Below are 22138 nucleotides of genomic sequence, written 5' to 3'. Positions count from 1 at the left end.
TATATATTCACTTATTTATACAAATAAATATACAATAACATTTACATACTTCTGTATAAGTATATAAAAATAACATTTATTTATGTATATATGTATGTATGTGTATTGGATTTTTCTCATTTCTCCTCAGCACATGCGTGCATGTGCACACATACACACAACCTTTCTCTCCTGTGCGCACATATACGAGATTTTCTTCAGTGGTTTTATACAGTATATAACATAATGCCTTTTATGAAAGCACTGAATAAACATATTTTGATAATTATAAATTGTTCCTTTTTAAACATTCAAACATTAAACCAAAAAGAGCAATCTATGTAAGTACTGGGTAACAAATATAAAAGTAATAAAAATTTAACCCAAGACCCAACACCTAAGTTTTGTAAATCAGCCTAATAAAGAATTATTATTTTCCTCAATCACTAGGAGAAAACAAAAAAAGAATGGTTGAATAGACATATAAGCAAAAAAAAAATTCATAGCAAAAAGAAAAAAAAATTGTAACCTTAAGTGTCTGAGGATATAATTTTCCATGTGGAATTTGGCCTAAATGGCATGTGACAAATGCCAATCTAAACAGCCACAGACACACACATGACCTGCAGCACTATCTCAAGGATGCCACTGTCTCTTAATAAATTATTCCTAAACAGTGAGGTGATGGCAAGAAGAAGTCAAGAGCTGTTCCTGCCTAGGAACTGATGCCAAGCACCTGACAGCTCAATGACAGGACTCCATGATTGAGACTGCTGCTTTAAAAAGGTTTACACACTCACACAATACTAACATGAGGGAGGAAAAAGTTGAAAACGAGAAAAAGCATCAAATAAAGATATCGAGCAAACAATGTAAAGGGGATCGAATCAGAAGAGTAAAATCAAAAGCAACAAGGAATATAAAAGCAAAAGCCCTAGCTGAGACCTCAGTAAATGTTTTGAGAAAGAAATCTTCACTATACTGAGTAATTTGAATGGAGACTTCTGCATGCCTTAATCAAAATGTGTAATATTAAGAACTGGAAGTAAAATGCAGCACTGCTAAAATAAATATGCTCATTTTCACCACCAGCTTCACAGACATCCACCAGGGCAACACTTTCTAAACTGGTAACGTATAAACAAATGAAAATGGCAATGAATATAAGTGCTCATTTTGCAGCTATACAGAAATGGAATTCTTTTGTAGCTTCTGTTATGGACATTTAGTGAGGAAATTATGTCCACACAGCCTTTGAGGCCTTATAGGTGACTATTACATTTAAAACTATATTTGAAGATACTGTGTTTGATGAAAGCTTACATTCCTGGAACTGAGACGTTGAGAATGTTAATTCAACAGCATCAAAAAGAGAGATTTTGCTTCTCTTTGTCAGTGCCAAGTATGGTATATCTTTATCCCAATAAAATAGTGAGTGATATGGTCAAACTATGCACAGGTTCAAGGAACCTGCATCATGAAGTCCTTTTTATTTTCAGAGTGTGAAAAGCCTACAACACCCTTGAAAAAATAAAATAAAAATACAACATTTATACACTTTATAAGTTTATAATAGATTTGCACATATATTTCATTTGCTCTCATACCATCTTTTTGAGGTTGGTATCATTGTTATCTTCATTTTACGAATGAGACAGCAAGGCCATAGGTGTTTAAATGGCTTGCCTAAGCACACACGTTTATACTAAGTGACTGAGCCATAAACTCCAAATTCCAAGATCTTATGTATCATGCTGCCTTGCCAAAGCAATTCAAGGCAGAGGAAGCTAAATCTGAGTTTTAAGTGTTAACGTTCTTCTCTAGCTTGAAAAATGAAAGAATGTATAAGGAAAGAGAATGAATAATAAATGATCTATATGGCCTATGGACTAGGTATAGAAAAAAGACTAAAATTTGGACTGTAGACATTTTATTCTTAGTTGAGAAATTTTTTAAATACTAAAAAAGATCACGAATTTTCTTTCTCATTGGCAGGCAGAAAACTGGACCAAATATAATAGCTGATGGTGCCTCAGGCTGCATATGCGTAGTATCACACATGTGTCATATATGTCACAGTGCGGGGTCCCAGATGTGTCAAGTGATAATCCACATCCAAGCCCTCTAGATGGTATCCACCTCATGCTCCTACTCCTTTTGGGGGACCCGTTAATATACCTTTTATCTGTCCAGAAGTTCAAGGTATTCATAAGATATGGCAGTAAAAAAAAAATGATGAGCAATTGTCCTCGAGATTTACTCTTTGTAAGAGGAGTTAAAAAGAAATGAAGGGAAACAACAGACAGGATGGTAAATAAAAGGCCAACTCTTTATGACTTTTAAATTTGTTTAAGCAGATATTGTCAGCTTATGAATGAACAGGAAATTAATGAAATAAACCTTCAGTAAAGCAACAACAATAAACTGTTAAAAGATAGAAAAAAGGAAACATATGTTAACAATGACTGATGGAGAACATTTATATGGAGCCCTATTTTTCTGGTTCGTTGTTAAATCGACCATTTGACAGAATGATTAAACTATTTCTATTATCATCTGAGCTCACAAATTATACAAATCTTTTTGCTTGTACAGGCTATGTGAAAAGTTCAATATGTTTGGACTAAAATTAACAGATTCAAGATCTAAAAGTTTTGATTTAAACAGGAAGAGATGGTTGCAAAAGATTTCATCTAAACACTACAATAACTAAGCAGATGTACATTTTATGACTGAATAGATAAGACCTTGCTCTTTTATGAGTTGCTTTAAACTTAGTTTTAAAACACCTGTGCAGCTAATAAGATAGTATAACCTGAGTACACCCCTACTTTCCTATCTTTCTTACTGAGAAAATTGTGGCATAGGGATTCTGTGGTTGACCAAAGTTAAAACAGTCAATTCATGGCAGGCCAAACTAGAAATCAAGCCTCCTGATAATTAATATATACTCTTCCTATTAGGGAAGCCTGCATCCACTCCATCACAAAGGAACATGTGCTGTGAATTAACCTTTGGAAAGTGTAATAGTGGATGTTATCTTAATGCTTTCAATTTCGTTACATAATCATTATATTCACATTTAATAAAGAAAGGAGAATGTTGTATATACTATTAGATAAAATTACAATTTCTGGTCAATTTAAAAGTTAAATAAAATTTTTAATTAAAATTGAAATTTAAAAAATGTTAATGGATCACATTCAGAAATCCGCTTATTTACAAATGAATGGATGAATGTATATTTAAATAATCGGATGAGCTTTGTAAAAATCCAGGTAATACTGTCCTCTTCATAGGTCTGTGGTTGGCGGCATTTTTTCTAAGATTAGCTAGCTCTACCTTCCAGAGTGGTCACAGTAGAGATTCCAGAAAAAACACAGTAAGATGTCAGACTATCTATCAGACTATATAAGTTCACTGTTTTTGCTAAATTGGGTTATTCTTGTCAGAGATAATTTGATATCTGCATTTTTTGTCTTATTTCAAAACCAATAGTCTTTTAAGGTCCAAATATGTTCTTGCAACATGGAAAGGAGTCATTTGAGCTGAACATATAGTTTATACTTACGGTCTATAATAAACAAATGATATATCCATGGTAAAAAATTCATTCGTTTTATAGAAAGAAAATATTATACATTAAACCACAAAGTCCAAAAAGATCTCAGAAGACTATATAAAATAAAATTATTTATTAAAAATAATTTTTAAATTCTGTTCAGTGTATCATCTACTTTTCTGTTACCAAAAGCACTTCTGTGTACTTCCAACCACCATGCTCTTAAGTGCAAAACAGAACTGCACTGAATGAATGAATGACCAATGAGCCAAGGGACTGCAACTTGAGTTAGGCAAGTGCTATTAACCAAAAACTTTTAAAAAGGGTCACGTGATTTATTTAGCAACCTGATTTTGCCAGTATAGTTCAGCTCTCATATCCTAACTCACCTCACATGATAATCGGTTGCTGGTCTAAGATCTTTCAGGTTATATTCTAATTCTTCTCCACTGCAAAGAAAAACCATTCATTAGTCAACGGTACCAGTATGAAAGGTAAAACAGGATTTGGATCTGGGTGCCACTGTTATGTACTAACAATGATTCAAGAACTATTATGTTTAATTCCATCATTAGACAGAAATAAACCTTCCTATTTGATATTATCTTTCTGGACTAGAAAATTAAAATCCTTTTAGTTATGCCATCGTAAATCTCGAAAATGGCAAGGTTAACTTACTAATAAAATTCCAAAAGGTCTAATCACTTCTTCAAAGTAAATACATAAAAACAAAGAAGTAAATAACCATGCAAGCAAATTCAATACATAGGTAAATGTAAATAACTTACTAGCTGTCAACTGAAAGTAACTCCCAGACTCACTTCGGCATGACCCCCAACTAACTACCTCAACTTCTCAGCTCTCCTGAAGAAATCTCACTCTGTTTCCCTCACATACCAATACCAATAAACAGCTCTTATATAAAATAAAACCATTAATATGATCGGAAGTTGCAACTAAATCTCAACTTAATCATGAGGAAACAACCCACATAAGGAATGTTCCATTAAGTTTTTTTAAAAGTAAAGGGATGTGGGGAGATATGAGTGTATTCTTTAAAAAATGCCAGTGTTATAAAAGACAAAAATATTGTGGAAGTGTTCCAAATTATAGAAAGCTAAAAAGACATGACAACTAAATGTAGTATTTGACCCTAGACAGGGTCCTGTTCTAGAGGGTAAGAAAAATGGCGGTGATCTATTACTTAGATCACCTGACAGAACTAGAATATGGACGTAGATAAAAGTACTGTATCAGTATAAATGCATGAAGTTGGTAACTGAATTGAGACTATTTCAGAAAATATCTTAATTTTTAGGACGTATACTGAAGTATTTAGGGTAAAGGGATAAGCTATATACAACTAATGGGAAAAATAGACTGAAGAGAGAAAAGGGGAGAACGAATAGCTCAAATCATAAAAAAAATAGAGCAAAAAAGTTAACAACAGGTGAATCTGGGTAAAGAGTATACACATCTCCTTCCTTGATCTTTTTGTTTCTGCAGTTTTATAAGTTTAAAATTATTTCAAATAATAATATTTGAGTTGTACACTGGAGACCAATGTCTGTTCCTTGCCTGCATCACTGTTGTTTGACCAGCACTTTATCTTTAAACTTTTTTAGTTGGCTAAATTAATTTAATATTAGGACAGTTTACACAACGGTTCAGATTTTCAGTACTTCTTTTTAAAAAAAAAAAAAGAAAGCACATCTAGGGCTGTACTGCCTTATGGCAACTATCTATTTTATGTGACCACAGATCCCATCGCAGGGGGAGACAGGAACTCTCTGTTCACCTCATTTGTAACCTTTGCTTTTCTCACTTCTGTTATCCGCCTACCCACTCTGGGCACTTGAGACGCTCCTGCCACCAGCAGTCTGGCATTGACAGAATCTATTTGCTTCTTGGTGGGGATGCGGAAATGGTGCTTTGTATTTCTTTAAGGTCTCTACCAATTCTGACTTGTCAAAATAGAACCAAATGCTTGTGAGCCAGAGTACAGAGTAGGATCTCATTCTAAGTACAGTGGGGAATCACTGCAGTGTGCTCCACAGCGGAGTGACGTGGTCTGACTTACGTTTCTGTAGTGTGAAGGCTAGATTGTAGGAGAGCAAGTGGATGCTGGAAGACCCCAAGGAGATTCCTGCAGGAGTCCAAGGAAGAGATAACAAAAGCACTTGTGGGCTGTGAGAGGAGTGAGTGGCTAAAGGGCTTCCTTCCCTCTCTCTTTCTCCTTTACTTTGTCCAGAGAAAGACATGTCTCTGGAGCAAATTAGGAACAGGGCTGAGGAGCTACAAAGTCTGTAATGCTGATGAAGTAGCAGAACAGGAGAGAAAACTAGTGTCTCTGACAAAGGAAGAGGTGGGGTTGGTGCAGTCACTCCACGTGGGGCAGGCTATCAAACAAGTAGTTAGAACAAGATTGGCTCTGATTTCCTGCTCTGCAAATCTGAGCAGTCTCCATAATTACAAAAGAAATTTGACCTTAAAATTTTTTATCATATTAAGAACCTGGCTATAAATCATTTGAATAGTTAATACCTGGAGTCCATAAAGCAGAAAGGGATAATCCTTTACTGTGTGCTAAACTTTTAACCATTTAAGAAAATCTTGGCAAGAAATGCTTTAAAGTAATCTTTACTACAGGCTTGAAAACTATTGTGGAAGATAAGAATTAGGGTGAAATTCTTATTTCACATAAATATGAAACCACATTGTAGAATTTTTAAAAACAAGACTAGTAAAATGTCCGAGTCAAAAAAAAAAGGATAATCATAGGAGTGTATAATGTATGTAAAACTTAATGACATGATTATGTTTTGCCTTGATAGATATTAATGAAAAATCTTCACTAAACTGACAAGCTAACAAAACAAAGTGACATACTTTACGGAATACCAAAGAGCCCTAAAAAGTCATTTCTGATTGACTAATTACTCTAGACAAAATTAACTCTTGACATTCTAATTATCACTAATTCTTAAACGAACAATTTAAAGGAAAATGTGCAAAGCCTTTAAAGTCTCCTTTGTTTTCTATTTTCCTTAATGACTCCAATTTCACAGTTTAGCAGCATAGAAACATACAGGAAAATATACACTACCTGTAAATTATCTTGTATTTTCCATCTCGTCCTTTGTCTGATAAGGCAACCTCATAACTGTAGGGGAAGGAAAGACCACTGTGGGGTCCACATGAAAGTCCAACAGGGGGAGCCCAGGACAACACAACTGCTCTTGCCTGAATATTAGAAACCTGAGGAAGAAAAAGATGGACAAAAGTATTTAAATCCAATTCACACAGATCAAATGCTATTTCTTCCAAAAACATTTGTTATTAGTAATGGCATAAAACTCAGAGTTAATTCAAGGTAAACAACTTTAACTACAGGAAACAAAAGCATCTTGTATAATGCTCTCTTGTCATGTCTTAATGTCCAAAATATAACTCCTGTAACATATATCCTCAGAAACGTAAACTGCCATCTGAGTCCTGCGCAATTCATACCCAGTCCAACAATTTGTCATGTTTGGCAATTTTTTAAAGGTAAAAAGTTGAATGTGAGATTTCAATGATCAAATTGATGTAGACTTCTTCTACATCACATTATGTAGAAGAAGTCACATACGCAGGTACTTTCTGGTGGCCTCTAGGCCTTGCTTGGTGTAGAATTATCCTGCAAAGGTTAATAAAGTCCTCACTTAACATCTAACAATAGGTTCTGCAACTTTAAGTGAACCAACATATAACGAAACCAATTTTACCACAGGTTAATTGAGATGAACAAGAATTAAGTTCCTACGGCATTTCATCAACGTCATAAAGGAAAAATGTTGAATAAAATGATGTTATTTAAGGACCTACTGTATCTCACACATCATGCTCTTTTTAAGTCCTGTGGGCTTCCAGGAGACCCCAGTGACAGTAAAGTAGAACCAAGGCCCAGGATGAATGAGGTAGAAATGTGTGTGGAGGTGGACATCTTTCACCTCCCCAAGCTCTGCTTTTTATCATTTTGGTTTAACTTCCACTTAAGACTTCATTTGAATACAGTACTCTGGGTCTCTAAACACCCCAACTTCCTCCCCTTTCTTAGGACTTCTCTGAGGCATGTTCTACGCTACCTGCCAGCTGTCTTCAGTAGGACTGAGCCCCAGCTGCCTACAGCTGTAACCTACTCATTCACAGACCTGCACTGGCTTCCTTCTCTTACATCTCAAGTCCTCACCCTAATGGTGCTTCCTGGAGCATCTCACTATCCTGCTTTTGAATCTTTGTTTTAGACTGTGTTTCTGGAGAAACCCAACCTAAAGCATGACCTAATTCTTTAAAATAACTCTATGAACATAACTTTAAGGTTATTTTGTGGCTCTATGGATAACATTAAAAACTAAGAGTTAATACAGATGCTAAAGCTTAATGTTCATAAAGACTTTATAGCTGTAGAGTATTAGGCTGTGGATGAAGATATGTAAACTATTCAGTCTCCATTTTTTTCCTCCCATTTTTGTCATCTGATCTATACAAAGAATATTAAAATGTAATATAAAATCGTTTAAAAGCATTAATACAAATGAAAATGGATACTGAGTTTCCTTCTTCAGTCTGTCATTCAGTCCATTTTATAGCAGACTCTTCCGTATCATTTCTATTATGTATACAGCATCATGACATATTTATCTAATCATTTAATCAAATATCTACTCATCCTTCAAGACCCCAGCCAGGCCCTACTACTCCGAAGTAGCCTTTCCTGAAGTATTTCCCCCATTATTATCTCTCTGCTCCACAAAACCCTGTTGATATCTCTACCCTTGCTAATCATGTTTATAGCATTCCTCTACCTTCTCCCACTGGGCTGTGGGACACCCTAAGGACAGGGTCCAAGTCATATTTAACTGTGAGTAAATATTCAGTCATATTCAGTTGCTTAGTAAATGTCCGTTGAAGAAAAAGTAAAAATTAGAAGGAATAAGATAGTATGAGTTTCTGGTACAGGCAACAGTAGATGGTAGACAAGCATTATACACTTCTTTAAAAACCTGAGACACTGTTGTAGACTCAAGCTCTACCCTTCTTGCTATGGCTTTAGACTAGCAGTCCCACTTCTACTGTACTCCTCCTGTGCACACGGCTGTACCACCCCTTCAGGATGCCACTCCTTCTCACAACTGTGACTTCACTTTCGACTTTCCTGCTTCCTTGGCTTTAACGAACTTCTTTTAGACCCAGGTCAAATGCTGCCTTTGCTTATTATTTTAATCATCATACCTCACCTGCGAGGTACTGTGAAAAGAGATGATTAAGCTATGATCTCTACCTCAAGGAGCACCGACCTGGTGAAGAGTGACAGATGTGTGAGGGGTCTCATGGCAGAAACACTGAACACACAGGGACCCACAGCAGCTTGAGCCCAATACAGGAAAGGTTTCTGTACTGTCCTGCCCAACTCCCCTGCTCAGAATCAATCACTATTTCCTTTGTGCTCTGGCTATATTTTGTTGGTACTTATATTTAGTACTTTTTTCACTATACTGTGCTTTACTTGATTAGTTACACATTGTTCCCTGACTACATTTTAAGAGAGCATTTCTACCACATACATCAGTGTATATGTTGAACCCCTTCATACACTGTCAATGAGTACGCTTGAGTTACTAGGTACTATGTTTGATTTTTAACTTAAGAAGACATATTTTGCTATGAAGAGTTCAGTTTATAATTTAAAAGGAGACTGATTAGGTCCTGGGAAACATTTAACTGAGGCGATAAATGGCTGCTTTGCATAATGCCTTGAACACAGTGTGCAGTAGCACTGATTCTATGAATGATGGTGTGAAATAACATTACAGCTCAAAATAGCTCAGTCAAATGCTTACACTTTAGATATTGACAAAGTATTCATAAATCCACAACCCTTTAACCTATCTTTTTCATTAGCTATTAATTTAGCTTTTTCCTTTTAGACTTGGTTAGATTACTACTTAACTAAATTAAGTGATGTACAACACTTGAAGCAATAACTAAAACAATGTTCACCTTTTCCCTAGATTCCCTGGGCAAGCCTTAAGGAGGCAAACTGTCACCTGAGCACAGAGCTCTGTGCAAATGTATTCTTCTGACAGGACGGCCTCTCAGAAATGCACATTGAGAACTCAGCATCGTTTTTAAAGGTCAGCGGCTTCTGGGAATTTTTTGCCAGAGCTAAGCAGTCAGCCTGCTACCTAGAGTGCTACTACAGTTATGGGGCCAAACCCCCGCCTGTGCTCCCTGGATGCCTCTCTCTCGTTGATTCCTGAGCCTCAGGTTTCCTTTCTTTAGGCATTGGAAGCCTGAAAGAAAGAGGGCTTTGTCTGTCAGAACTTGGAACTCGCTTCCATTTCAAGGAGAATGCCAGGAAATTTCATGGTGCTTTTCAAAAGAACCTCATGTAAAAGGGAATCCTCGGAACTAGGTGCATTTCCTCCAAGTGTCCATGGAGGTGATAACCTTAATGAGAAATTCAGAACTCTAGGAACTCTGGCTGGGTTCATGCCTACTTCAGAGCAACAGCATTCTCACACAAACGTCACCATGCGAGTCTCTCTCATTCTGTGATTCAACTTTCTCACCAGCAGTGACCACCAAACTGAACTGGGGCACAGCTAATCTCATCGTCACAATGACTATCATGGCTGTTATCCAAAAACAGAAGCTTATAAGCCACAAAATTGACTTTCCGGTGTTTAATTATTCTACCATAAGTAGAAATCAATCGCCTTTGTATTGATAATTAAAATGGTAATTTCTAATTACGAAATTATAGGACAAGACCCAATTTGACATATGTCTCAGTAATAGTGATATAAAAGTCTTTTATGTAGTTTACTAGTGTAAGTCTGCATAGGAATTATTTAAACTGCTTTGCAGTATCTTGAAGAACTCATAAAACCACCATCTCTTTCTAAATAATTACAAACTGATTAGGAATCATTCTTATCTATGTATTTATTACATACAGATTGCAATTTGAGAATGGTTAGTTAAAAGCACGTATATGTGTATATACACACATTCAGAAATGATAGGACTGCATTATCTTGTAGCTATTTGACATATACTCCTTAGCTCTCTTTTTCCTTGTCCCCTTCCTGTTCATCCCAGACTATGTTATACAAATGATATTATTTGGATCGAAAACACCATTTACTTTCATAAAGTTACTAAATTGTTACTTTTATGTTCAAAAATATTTCTATGTAAGTTAGAATTTTCTAAATTTGGTCTGGTCTTTGGATTTAACTATGTGGGTGGCCTGCTGATCTAATTAGGAAGTACGTTAAGGAAATATTAACATAAAAATATTGGCTTCACTTCAAAAGTACCATCATGAAAAATAATAACACAAAGGAAAATTAAAAAGGAAAAGGTCAAAGAGACCATTATTCAAATAAAAAGCATATTCAAATCTAAGAACTTCAGTCATCTGTTCCTATAATTTCTTAAGTGCAAATCTGTTTCAATTCATACTGCTGTTTATCTTTCAAGAAACGGCTTCTTGCAAGGACAGTTGTTCCTCTTAGGTCAGTTTACTCACTTCTGAAACCGACAAATCAATTGTTTCTACAAGCTAAACATTAACAGATGGAAACAATGCAGAACCACAATTCCAGGTTACATTTATTTACATCCTGAAAATAAACAGCCCAGCGGTATGTGGGAGACTTCATCTAGCACCATCATCAGAGCAGATTAAACTACATTAGGCTGGAGGTGACTGGTACCAAATAGAAGTGAATTCCTATACTACTTAGAATAATATCAAGCTTTTTCTCTCCGGTATACAGGTAGCTGTATGAGTATAGTCCACAAGGAACCTCATTTTTAGAGTCTCAAGACACATACCCAATATGTTTGTACCCTGTTTTACTCAATGAATAAGTACTTGAATCTTTATAGTATCTAGGTTTCCGAAAATAATTTGCTTAATTCAGGATGCCCAAAGTCCTAGAAAGAGGACTGAAATCCACAAGTCCTCAATATTGTTTGTTCGCCTAAAGCATATCATCTGCAAAATCTCAAAGAAAAATATATGCCTTTTATTTAGAGGTGTTACTAGATGTAGCTGAAAGAAAAAAAAAGAACAACAATCCTTAATACAATTGTGTGCCGAACCTTCTGCAGCTCTTCCTTCCCTGTGTGGTGGCCAGAACCCTCTCCTTCCCATTTGAGAATGCAGTAGAGAGTGTCGCTCTTGCCTAATGATATGCTATAAACTATAGAGAAATATTCCATCCCAAATACTCTATAAATAGCATATAATTTACTTTTCAGACGCATGTGGTATTTATTACCCTACCTTTCAAAGACGAGGAAACCTAGGCTCAGGGAGGTCATTTAACTTACCCAAGGTCACAGAGACAGTCAATGGTCACATAGGCCTCAACCTGGAGAACTAGACTGCATGGCTTGGGCCTTACCCCTCCAGGCTGCCGCTTCACACTCTGGCACCTGTTTGTCCCCACATTCCACCATGCTGGCTGAGCTTCATCTGATGCTGGCCTGCTTTCAGGCATTTTTCTCACCTGCCAGAACCCAGCTACAGCCACAGAAACAAGTAAATGAAGTACAATATACTAAAACATGCAGAGCACACTGAAGCTGGGGTAGTACTAGTGATACTAAGTACTGTGCAGACTGTCCTACTCAATGGGCAGGGACAGAAAACAGGGAGCCATCTTAGAGGAAGCAACTTCTGAAAGGAGGCCTCTAAGCCTGAAGGCCCAGTTATCATGACACCCAATTTCTTACAGCCTATGAGGCCTTATTGATTTCTCTCTAGAATCCACCCTCTCTCCTTGCCACTCCTGATGCCACTGCCCAACTCTGACTCCCAAAGCCTCTGATGACCACCACAGTAACAGACTGCTGACCCATCCTCTTCTCACTCCAACTCACCTGCCAATTGTTCGATCATCCTGAAAGTACAGCTCTGATTACATAACTTCTTAGCTCAAAATCTCTCAATGGCAACCTGCTCCTTACAAGATTAAGTACAGACTCCCCGACCCAACTTCAACACCCCACTTCCTTTACAAGTGCCTTATGGTGCCCCTCATCCAACACACCTCACGCTTTTTGGTTTAGTCAAACTCAACTATGTACCCTGAGGAATGTCCGGACCTTTCTGTTAAAAAGCCTCAGTATTTCAAATACATGAAGAATCAAGGTTTTCCAATACAGCTAGAAAATACTCCAAAGAACTTGGCTCTTTAATCTCAGATGAAAGGCTGAATCAACATTTTGAATTTTTCACTTGAATGTCAAAGCACCGGGCAAAATCAAGCTTTAAACTTCATAATATCACCGCTTCCACCAATTTTTTTTACTGGCCATTACACTCAATATTTTGGACTTATCTTTCTCAGCTAATATTTAAGTACCTTTTTGAAATTTACCTGGAAAAATACTTGGAATTACTGAGGTTTTCAAAAATTATTACTACATTTACATAAGTAAAAGGAAATTATCAAAAGAAAAACTGTTTTGTAAACTTTGGGGGCGAGGGGGATGTATCTTTGGAGATTGTGAAGAATAGCTAATTGCATTCAGAATATCTAAATACAGAGGACATTTCAGTGGATTATGACTAAACAGAAGACAGCTGTTCTATATTTTCATGCTCCATTAATAGCAACACTATTTCATAGTTTATGAATAATCTGCAATGGGAAGGGGCCCTTTTGCTTACCTACTATGTAGTGAAAGAAAAAGCACACTGGAAATACTTAAGAAAGTGTCATTTATGCTGAGAAATCCAGAAGACATACCTGTGGTTTCTCTATTCCCGAAAGAATGTCTTGTACCCTCTTTACTTCCAACTCATACTCTGCATGGAAAAAGAGAGAGAGAGAAAAAAAAAAAAAAGGGAAAAACAGTTAATACCATTAGAAGGCAGTAAGGTTGTCAGGTTCCTTCCCTAAGGCTTTTAACAAGGGATATCATTCAGTCAGTCGCCTGTTACCGTGAACTTTTCATACCAAACATGATAATGAAAATCAGGAATGGGGATTCTTTGGGGGTAGGGATTTCACTGTGACTGTGCTAAATTGCCATCATATTGGTTTACATATTCCCATAGTTGACTAGATTAACAGTGACTTCCACCTAATAATGCGACAGGAAATAAAAGGCCCCAAAGAGAAGGAGGAGACCAGTGCAGCTAGGAGCTGAAGACAATGAAGAGATGAAGGTGAAGAGACAGGGTGCCAGTTCATGGGCTGTGAGTTCAGGCTTTTGAGTTCTATTTGTATTCTAAGTTCAATGGACAGCCACTGGAGTATTTAAGTGGAAAAACTGACATGGCATTATTTTGAGTTTAAAAAGATCTGTTTGGCTTCTGCGTGAATAATGGACATAGGGAGGTAAGGGTGAAAGCAGAAAGACCAGTCATTACATTACTGCACTGGTTCAGATAAAGCTGGCCTGGGCTACAGATGATAGATAGTAAAGATGGTGAGAACAGGACTGGTATAGGTGCAGACAAGGGCAAGGGGATGAGAACAATCAAGGATCAAGGAAAATCCCTTTTTTTTCTTTTTTGGCTTATCAACTGGATGAATGATGGTATCTCTTAATAAGATCTGAGAAAATAGGCAAGATTTGGGGGTGGGGCAAGAATTTAGAAATAAAAGGGAAAAGGTGCTTGGAGTAGAGAGTGGGATGGGAAGCATTAAGTAGAAAAAAAAAAGAGGATAAATAACAGGATTTAAATTTAAGAATCTGTTTTGCTAGAGGAAACTTCTGACTTTCACAACATGGTTAATGGAATCTAATTTTGATTTTTAGATTTACTTAACTGTGAAACCTAGTTTATAAGCTAAACGCTAGAGATATATGATTACGAAGACACACGTCCCAGCCCTAAAGATATTTCAAGTCTCGTGGGTGGAAAAATGAAAGCAAACAGGCAATTACAATGTGATAGGTGGTACAGTAAAGGAAATACAAAAGAGGATTCTATAAGATTTCTAGGAACCAATATCCCAGTGAGCTCTGTGGATAAGCAGGTATTTGGAGGTGAAGGGAGAAATTAACTAGGGAGTGAGAGGTCAGTAAACCCAGCTCTTCACAAGGCTGTTCATTCTCACTGTTCAGGTCTAATTTTAAAGTCATCTTTTCAAAGAATCCCACCTTAAATTCCACCCTTAATCCTAGCCTCACTCCACTCAATTTGCATGTCCTACTGATTTCCTTCCCATCAGTTATCAAACTCTGAAAGTTAATTCACTCATTTGTTCCCTTGTTTACTGTCTTTCCTACTAAAATATAAGCTTCAAGAAGGCAGAGATATTATAGGTTCAGAGTAGACAAAATTTTTCTGTAATAACTAGAGAGTAAATATTAAATTTTTATTAAAGTACAGTTGACATATATTAGTTTCAGGTGTACAATACAGCAATCTGACATTTATAGACCTTACAAAGTGATCACCACGATAAGTCCAGTAACCATCTATTACTGTACAGTTACTATATTATTGACATCTTCCTGGTGCTGCACATTATATCCCTGTGACTTATCTATAACTTGAGGTTTGTACTTCTTAATCCCCTTCACCTATTTCACTCAGATAATAAATATTTTAAACTTTGTGGGCCACATATAGGCCTCTGTCACACATTCTTCTTTATTTTTATAGCTATTTAAAAATGTAACAACCATCTTAGCTTGAAAAGCATACAGGAACAGGCCACAAGGCAGGCTGCAGTTTGCTGAGCCCTATCGTAGGACATGCTCACCATTGAGCTCAGAGCGCCCTGAACAGCTCCTTCGTGATCGGAGCTCAACGCATACTTGTTGACTAAGAAAATAAACTAAGCTTACAGAAGAAATAACAAACTTCTAGTTGGTACCACCTTGAACTTTAAAAAGATCAGTTCTTCATTTTTTCCCATTGCATTCTGTTTAGTAGAACACGCTTACCTTTATTTTGATGAGAAAAATAAATGAGCTGGAGGCAATATCATATTTTAATTATGACTAAAAAAAACTTTCATATTCAAAAGACCAAATGTCATAAGCTCATTTATAATCATGCGTTTATGTTAAGATATAGACAATGGATTATACCCCAGAGTCAAAAGTGTACATACCCTCACTTTTTTGGAAGCTCCTACTAAGTAAACCATAAATACCGTCTGTCTCCGAAGTTAATTGTCAGTTAAAAAAAAAAAAAAAAAACTCATAAGCTTCGATAAATGAACTGGTTCAGTTGTTAAAGACAGAACTTTCTCAATTACCAGTTATTCCGGAATTTAAAGACCCTATGGTTTCAAACATACGCACAGCGAAATACATTCAAGCAGTTAGCTGAAGGAAGTCATTGTTTCCTTCTGTCATGACTGACACGTTGAAAGTAAGTATCTTAGAAGGAAGAGAAGCCAGACCCTATCCTTGAGGTAACAAAAGTTTATGCTCACCAATTCAACAAAGAAAGAAGGGAAGAATTAAAGAGCCCTGCAAAGGAAGACGCCTCAGAACTGTATACTAGATAGATATAGGGCATGAAAGAAAGGAGGAAAAAAATAATCAGAGACCCCTCTACCAGTTAGCTTTCAAACACAGATGACAGAAGAAATGGTTATGTGTTTGACATAAAAAAGGAAAAAAACAGAAAAAGAGGTTGGATTAGAAGAAAAAAAAGTCTCTTTAAAACTGAAAAGAATGAGTTTCAGGTAAAAGCCAGAAATACAAGTGAAAGGTCCTGACAGATAAAAACAACTTCCAAAAACGGTTAAGACCTTCCTGTCTGTCTCACTGCAATAAGGAAAGCTGACATTTTCTCAGCACCTAGGCACATGCTAATCAATGGACCATCATTTTGCTAATTTTTACAATATCCCTTGCAAGATGGACATTCTCTGCTCCATTTTACAGAAGAAAGCAAGACTGAGTCTTTTTCGCACATCAGCTCTCATGTCCGTACTGAGCAAAAATGCCTGCAGGTGTCTTTGTTGACTGAGGAATAACGATGAGGAGCAAATAAGGAAAATGAGGCTTGGAAAGCAGATGTGTTTTCCTCAGGAACACAAGCCTAGTACATGATACCAAAGCAAGTGGAAACTTTGACTGCATCATGACAAATTAGGAGAGACTAGGGAGTCATAAGGAAGATAATGTAGACAGAGAAGAACAGAGGGTTGAGACTGGAGAGTGTTTGATGGAGGTGGATGGGAGAAAGAGAAGGCAGCAGCAGAGGCTCTCTAAGTCCCATGAGAAGATTGTGTTGTTGGCTCTTTTTAAACTCTGAAAACCTGTCAAATTAATAGAGCAAAGGCCTTTGGATCTGGAAGAAGGTATGTGAGAAAAGAAAGAATAAGGAAACTGGGCCATGAATGGAGCCAAATAAAGGATTCTGAGATCAAAAGTAAAAAGGGCAGGGTGTGGGGAGGAAAGGTAGTGACAGGACAATCACTACCCTATTATCCAGGAGAAATGTCGTATCAGATCCAGACTAGATTCATTCCTTCAAGCTTCTAAATTGTGAAAATGAAAGGGGAGAGAAAAAACATTCGCACTACATTTATTTAATGTTTTTCCATTTGTGCTGCCACAGACTAAGAGAAAAAACGTAACTATATGCCAGGCACACGATTTACACACACAAGAGTGAAAATAAAATCTGTTTAACTGAGCTAAAGTGACAGTTACCACACATAAAATAAGCTCTCGTATGAAAGCTAACAGTCCGGTACGAAAATGCCAAGTTTCACAACTCTGTTACCTAAATAACTAAGTTAACTCAGACCTTGGCCTACCTCTCCCTATGCATGATTAAACTGTGCCTTGGAGTAGTCTATGAATTATCATCTCCCTTTTTCATAAAACAGCTTTGGAGCCCAACTATACAGAGTATATTTCTGCATACTCATATGCTTTTTCTCTCTGCCTCTATCACACTCACATACACACATATCGTATTGTAAGAGGGGGAAAAATAATAGCTAATCCCCTCACAAAAACTAACAAAGAATAGTTTTGATAGTTTGCCTTTTGATGAAAACTATATTTGTTTTTGTTTTACTTCCCCTTAAGAAATTGATGTGTGCCAAGTGAACAAGAGATTGTACTAGAAAAGGCAGAAAAGTAAGGTTCAGGTGCAAGGTTGTAGGGCAACTTTCTCTTTCTTCATTATCAGGCCTGCCTCTTCCCTCTGGTTTGCTGCAAGTAAATTAATCCAGAGGCAAATCTTACAGGCCAACTTTTTTTTTTCTCCCTACATTGAAGCTGCCATGAGGTAAGCAAAGAGATTAAAACCATTTTCCCAACTTCTTCAATTCTGTTTGCGACCACAGCTGAAGGAGATGGACACAACAACCCACATTTTACATCACTACCTTCTTAATATTTGAAAGCCTTTTCCCTGTGGCGAAGTTTGTGCAGCACAGAAGAATTCCAGGGCACTTTCCGGAACTGCTCCAAACAGAGAAGGCGCATTTTGTTTTGCAGATGTAAAATGCATTTGGGGGTAGGTAATTTCTTGAGGAGTTCAGAAGGAAGCCTCTAGTTAGAACATGCCAGAGTGAGTTGGGAACCACCCTTATCTGGAAACACTAAGAAGGGAGAACGGAGTAATTCAGCTAGCTTATGCCTTTCTTGCCCCCAAAAGCAAATCTCCTCCTAAGAACTAAAGCATTTTTAGAAAAGGGAAGGTTAAAATAAAATACGCAAGGAAATACATTAAAAAAGAAAGAAAGAAAGAAAAAAAACCACACACATAGAGGGAATATGTGTCATGTGAGATTTAAACTTTCCACAAATAATGTTTTTTATGTTTGATCCAAAATGAACCCTAAGTTCAGATTGTTTGAATAACTGTAAGACTTAAACTAATTAAAATATCCCCCTTTATAAACACAATTTACTTCTTTGGTTTGTTTCACATTTTTTCCTTCTTAGAAAAGAAATACAGCTAGACATTTAGCTGCTAGCTATAGAATGTATTTATGGTTGTAACAGCCCCTTCATTCCAGTGGAATGACATCAGCAGTATTGCTCTGTAAACCGTCTGTCTAGTTCTCATCCACAGGGCCCATTTACAGATATGCCTGGCATAACATAATATGCTTTCTCAGATGTGCCAAGGAGCTGACTTCGCTAATCTCTTTAATAAATTATGTATTAATAAACTAGGGGGTGTGGAAAATACACAACTTCTGCTCATGCCCATTTTGGAGATAAGAGGCTTAAAATCAATAGCAAATACTCAATATGAAAACTAAAAACAGAAATAAATACTTTAGGGGTTTTTTCTTGCTTTTTAAAAAATTATGTAATATTAGTTTCAGGTATACAGTATAATGGTTTGACCTTTATATAATTTATGAAGTGACCTCCCCCCCCCCGCCCCGATTACTCTAGCACCCATCTGCCAGAATACAGAGCCCATAGAATAATACTGACTATATTCCCTATGCGGTACTCTACATGTGCATGACTGTTTTGTAACTACGTAACTACTAATTTGTACTTCTTCATTCCTTCTTCTTTGGGTGAAATAAATACCTTTGGATGAAAAAGAAAAATATGACTCAATAATAAGCTGGATAGTTAGTCAATGCCTACAAATGCTGATGAGAATGCATTAAGAATGAAGGAAGACAACTGAAGAATGCTCGTTGAATTGGTTTTCCATTCAAAAAATAATTCAGCTATATTCATTTTTGAATATTACTTATGCTGGGGAAAAAAGAGGAATCTAATAAATGCATACAAAAGTAGGATTAAATACCTAAGAACTTCCATTTATGATCCACAGTTAATGATGTTAAATGTGTAAAATATTAAAAATGTGTAAGATTGCAAGAAATAAATTTGTGAAATATGTTATTCCCAAAGACACAAATTCCAAAAATATCTTCAGATGTCAATCACACTGAAGCTAAAAATGCAAAGACAAATATCTCCAGCCATTTAGCTGGTTAAGTGGTCACTCTATTTGAAATGTTGAAAAATAGACAAGGGAATACTAGACACTCGACACTAAAAAGGAAGCAGCAGGCAAGTGAACATAAGTTGTGGGAAATTGCCTTCCAGTCTAGGATACTATTTTCAAGAGGAACATGGGTTCTAAACAAAATCTGGAACCTTAAAGAAAGAGGTAGAGAGATGAATTCCTTTTGCAGGTGGAGTGCACGGCTAGACAGGAGAGATGGCCAGAGAATGTAAATGGGATAAGAGAGGCTGATTTCCTCTGAGCTTTTGTTGCTATTTCTAGAATTCAGAAGAAAGAATGTTTTTCTTTCCTGGCCCAAGATTTGAGCAAAGTCCTACAGAGAAAATTCCCATTAATCCACTGGTAGGCAATATGGTCCCTTCAGGCAAAAGCTGTACAGCACTGTAGGTAATAAGTGGGACAAAAGAGCAATGCTAATGAAATAAAAGGGAAAGCACCGGAGATGATACTGCTGATCCGCCTTTTCAGGTATGTGGAATCCCAGGTCAACTCAAAGTTTATCTCTCAGTCGCTTTCCGTGACGCCAACTAAATTAGGTTCTACCTGAAATACTAGGGAGATTCTATAATCATTTTTGTCAAATTCCTTAAGAAAAATTCTTGCATTTACCTCACAAGGCAAAAATCATATATATGCATGAACTGGACAAATGCAGCTAGTATTTTTAAGAACATCAAATTAAACAGGGACGAAAAACCCACAAAAATGGGTAAAGTATTAGGTAGATATGCTTGCCTGGCAAGCTTGACTCCAGCACAGTCCTTTCCTTTCCTTCCCCCTGCATGTTTGAACCAATTCACTGGCTGGCTGAGCCCTAACCTGCGCCAGATATAGCTCTTTTATTTTGGGGGAAGGCTCAACTCCATGATTATACAGCAAAAGCTGGTACCCTCCCTGGGTGTGTAACAGGAAGGCAATCTCTTAAACACAGGATAGAACGACTTGCAAAGGTAATTAAAGTTTATACATTACTTTGTGCATTGGCATCTATAAATGTTTCTACAAAATGTTTTTTCATTAAGACTTGGCACGTCACAATGAAAACTTTTCAAGTAGCATATTCAATACTTGTGCAAGACTGTGTCAACTGACAGGCAGAATCCAGAAAGCACAACTTTGGAACACATTAAATCTGAAAGAGAATTTTAATATTTATACCACCAATACAGCAAGTTTTGAACAGTTTTTACACCCACATTTTCTTAATTGACAACTCATATGATTAAATTATATGTATTTGGGGATGACAGAAATTCAGTCTATGGCCTATTAACCCAGTGAAGCTAATCAGCTGATATGAGGATCAAATACAGAGCTAACTTCATATGCTCCAAATAACTCAGAGTTCTGGCATATGGAAAAGTCATTACTATCCATGAAACAACCTATCTCACTCAAAGAAATCAGCAAATGTTACCTATGTGGGTACATACTCAAACGCATACAGCAAACAGGCACGCAATGTCAATGAGTAAAAGAATGTGGACATATCAGGCAAACAGCAAAGGTAAGGACTGTGGAAAACTGACAAAGCTCTCATCCTATCTAAAGGGGACAGCTGCTATATAGTCAATCAATTACTGCCAGGCAGGATCATGGGTGTAAGGTTGATAGATATGGCCATTTTTCCAGAGAATTTGGAAATGAAAAACTTTTTGTAAAATTGCCTAATTTTGTAATTATTTTTACTTCTATAGAAAAGTATTATGGACACCGATTCGCTCCTTACCTAGAATGACCAATTGCTAACACTTTGCTATACACGCACGATTGCATTTTACCTGTACATCACCATACTTTTTTTCAGAACCATTTTAAAGGAATTTGTTTATCTTATGACACTTTACTCCAAATATGTCAGCACGCCTTTCCTAAAAATAAGGACCTTCTTGTACATAACCACAATAACTTCACAACCAAGAGATTTAACAATGATAAAATAAATTCTACATTCCATATTTGGATTTCCCCAATTGTTCCAACAATGCCTTTATGTTTTTCTCTTTAATCCAGGACCCAAATAAGGAAGACATGTTGCATTAGCTGTCCGGTTGCATTAGTCTCCCTTAATCTAGAACAGAATTCTCCTTTATTTTTTGTCTTCCTAAGGTTGATATTTTTAAAAAGTCTAGACTGGTTTTCTTATAGTATATATCGCTATTTGGACTGTGTGGCTATTTTCTCATAATTAAATTCAGGCTAAATTTTTTTGGCAAGAATTCTCCATAGACGCACTTCCCATTCCTTCACACGAAGAAGCACCCAGTGCCAGTATGAACCTTTTAGTGAGGCTCAGCACTTAGATCACTTGATTACAGTGTTCGGTAACATATTTCTCTGTTGTCAAAGCACCTTCTCCCCACTTCACCACATGCTAATAGTAAACACTGATAATCTTTGCCATAAGATATTATGTTAATAACTGCAAGGTGGGGATGTTTCTAATTCTATCATTCCTTCTGTGTTAATCAGTTCCTTCTCGCACTTCATCTATTAACTCACGGGTTCTTTTTTAAAGTTGAATAAAACTCATAATACTCTAGTGCCATCATTCTTCTGAAAGCTAAACTTGTCCCAAATGTAGCCAGTCAGAAGCC

At 36.7% G+C, this 22138-nt stretch overlaps 1 protein-coding gene across 4 annotated transcripts in view; it reads right to left on the bottom strand.

Annotated features, from left to right (window-relative positions):
* FNDC3B (fibronectin type III domain containing 3B) overlaps nt 1–22138 on the bottom strand; it is a 295959-nt gene that overhangs the window by 78970 nt on the left and 194851 nt on the right. For all 4 annotated transcript variants that reach the window (XM_025046052.1, XM_006910837.3, XM_015588553.2 and 1 more), the window contains exons 7-9: nt 13354–13412; nt 6648–6799; nt 3931–3990 (exon numbers count right to left, since the gene is read on the bottom strand). In XM_025046052.1, coding sequence (XP_024901820.1) covers nt 3931–3990; nt 6648–6799; nt 13354–13412 — 271 coding nt within the window. The remainder of the gene's footprint in view (nt 1–3930; nt 3991–6647; nt 6800–13353; nt 13413–22138) is intronic.

The sequence above is a fragment of the Pteropus alecto genome, unplaced genomic scaffold (genome assembly GCF_000325575.1).
Source record: "Pteropus alecto unplaced genomic scaffold, ASM32557v1 scaffold33, whole genome shotgun sequence".
Classification (NCBI taxonomy): domain Eukaryota; kingdom Metazoa; phylum Chordata; class Mammalia; order Chiroptera; family Pteropodidae; genus Pteropus; species Pteropus alecto.
The sequence above is the reverse complement of the archived record's forward strand: the minus strand, read 5'-3'. Positions and strand labels throughout refer to the sequence as shown.